At 54.9% G+C, this 1831-nt stretch overlaps 1 protein-coding gene across 1 annotated transcript in view; it reads left to right on the top strand.

Moving 5' to 3' along the window:
- Positions 1-150: 150 nt before the first annotated feature.
- AURANDRAFT_67470 (hypothetical protein) overlaps positions 151-1831 on the top strand; it is a gene marked incomplete at both ends in the record, with an annotated part of 6888 nt that continues 5207 nt past the window's right edge. The window contains 3 exons of the mRNA XM_009042997.1: positions 151-507; positions 697-957; positions 1607-1771. Coding sequence (XP_009041245.1) covers positions 151-507; positions 697-957; positions 1607-1771 — 783 coding nt within the window. The remainder of the gene's footprint in view (positions 508-696; positions 958-1606; positions 1772-1831) is intronic.

Raw genomic sequence — 1831 nt, 5'->3', positions numbered from 1 at the left:
CGGCAGTACAATATGTTTCCGGTAACGAGTTAGTGAGTTTAGACCACCTATCATCATCCAGCTAAATAAAACTGCTGGTTGTGGTGGTCCTCTCCCAGCTCGCCGCTTCCCCGGGGTCCGGGGTGGCGCGGCTTATATTTTTTGGGTGTCATGGTTTCTGCTGGCAACCAGGGGTTGGGATTGAATGATAAATTGCTTGAGCATTTGAAATTGGAGGTCTGTGATATGGCTATGGGTATGTTGTCAGGCGGCGCCATCCCGCCGGCGCCTATCCATGAAAACACACTCTTGGCTCTGATGTTTGAATTACTACCATATGATAATTCTGATAAATCAGAGTTTTCTGAGGAGAGGCTTCACAGTTATTTGAGCGGACTCAATGACGAGATAATCGAGGAGGAACGCAAAAAGGAGCCCCCTGAACTCGGGTCAGCGTATGACATCCTGCTGCAGCTTCAGCAGTCTGTGGGCCAGATGGCTGGACAATTGGACGAGATTTCTCGCAAAGTCCAACGGCATGATGAAATTCTTAATAGCCGTGGGGCCACTGGCCAGAGCCAAAGCCGGGTTAAAGACCGGAGTTTTGAATGCCCTGATCCCAAATATACATCCTTGCAAATTTGCTTGGGGGGGGAGAGGGAGCCGGCATTAGACCGGAGTATAGTTTTCACACCTTTGGATCGAATTTTTGATCAGGTCATGGGCCTTGCCTTTCTGAAGGGCGATGAGTTACGTCCGGAGATGAGATCTTTCCAGGATTTGATAAAACTTGGAAATGATAATATTCTCCAAAACTTGATAATTCCACCTGGGGAGACAGAGGACCGTCGGTTTCCCTCCATCGTTAACGAGGGTGGGCTTCAGTTTAGACCACCGGAGCGGGGTTCAATATGTTATATAGAGCCCGAATTTGAAGAATTCAGTTCCTTTGATCATGCAAGGCACATGTCAGAGAATGTGTCCATTTTTCTTAATAGTCTCCAGGAGGTTTCGATAGTGAACGGGCGATTGGTGCGTGGGGCTGAGAATAGCGGTAGCATTCTGCGAGGGCACTGCGCTTACTTAAGGGCTGCCGCCTACCTCAAAGCACAGGTGGTTCCCATTGTGAAACACCGAATGCGCTGATGTTCCGGCCCTGATGTTCCGGTAGAGGTCTCGCGGATGTTCCGGCTTCCGGCTCTCCCGGGCCCCTCGGTCGCGTGTTCCGGTTCGCGTCCTCCGGTCGTGTTCCGGCGTGTTCCGGCGTGTTCCGGTGTTCCGGTAGATTTCCGGTCGGATTTGTCTTCTCAACTGCCCGTTCACGGCACGCTTAGTGCGCGTCATGAGACAGGGACTTCAGACCTGGGCGTCAGGCCCCTGGGGGCTGGGCATCAGGCCAGGCAAATTACGCACGGCGCCCTACCTAGGGCACAAAAACCAAATTACCCTGAGGCGAGGCACAGGTCGTCGTCAGTGCACAACAGGTGCGCCAAATTTATCTAGAGTAGTAGCAGCATCGTCGCCGCCGCCGCCGCCGCCGCCGCCGCCGCCGCCGCCGCCGCCGACGACGACGACGACGACGCGCGCGTGGGTATTCGAACCTACAACCGGACAGAAAACAGCACAGGGGAGGTCAATATCGTTCGATGTGTCAAACTGTAACGGCAATATATACGGGGCTGCCAAAATCGAATCGGGACGCGCACACCGCAGCCGCAGAGATCGAATCCGACAGCACGAACTCCTCAGACATGTTCCGGCGCGCGCCGCGCGCGTGCGCCGGCAGAAGGCTGTGTTCCGGAGCGCGCGACTCCCGGCGCGTTCCGGCCGTTCCGGCGTACCGGTGCAGCCC

The sequence above is a fragment of the Aureococcus anophagefferens genome (genome assembly GCF_000186865.1).
Source record: "Aureococcus anophagefferens unplaced genomic scaffold AURANscaffold_40, whole genome shotgun sequence".
In the NCBI taxonomy this organism is placed as follows: Eukaryota; class Pelagophyceae; order Pelagomonadales; family Pelagomonadaceae; genus Aureococcus; species Aureococcus anophagefferens.
The sequence above is the reverse complement of the archived record's forward strand: the minus strand, read 5'-3'. Positions and strand labels throughout refer to the sequence as shown.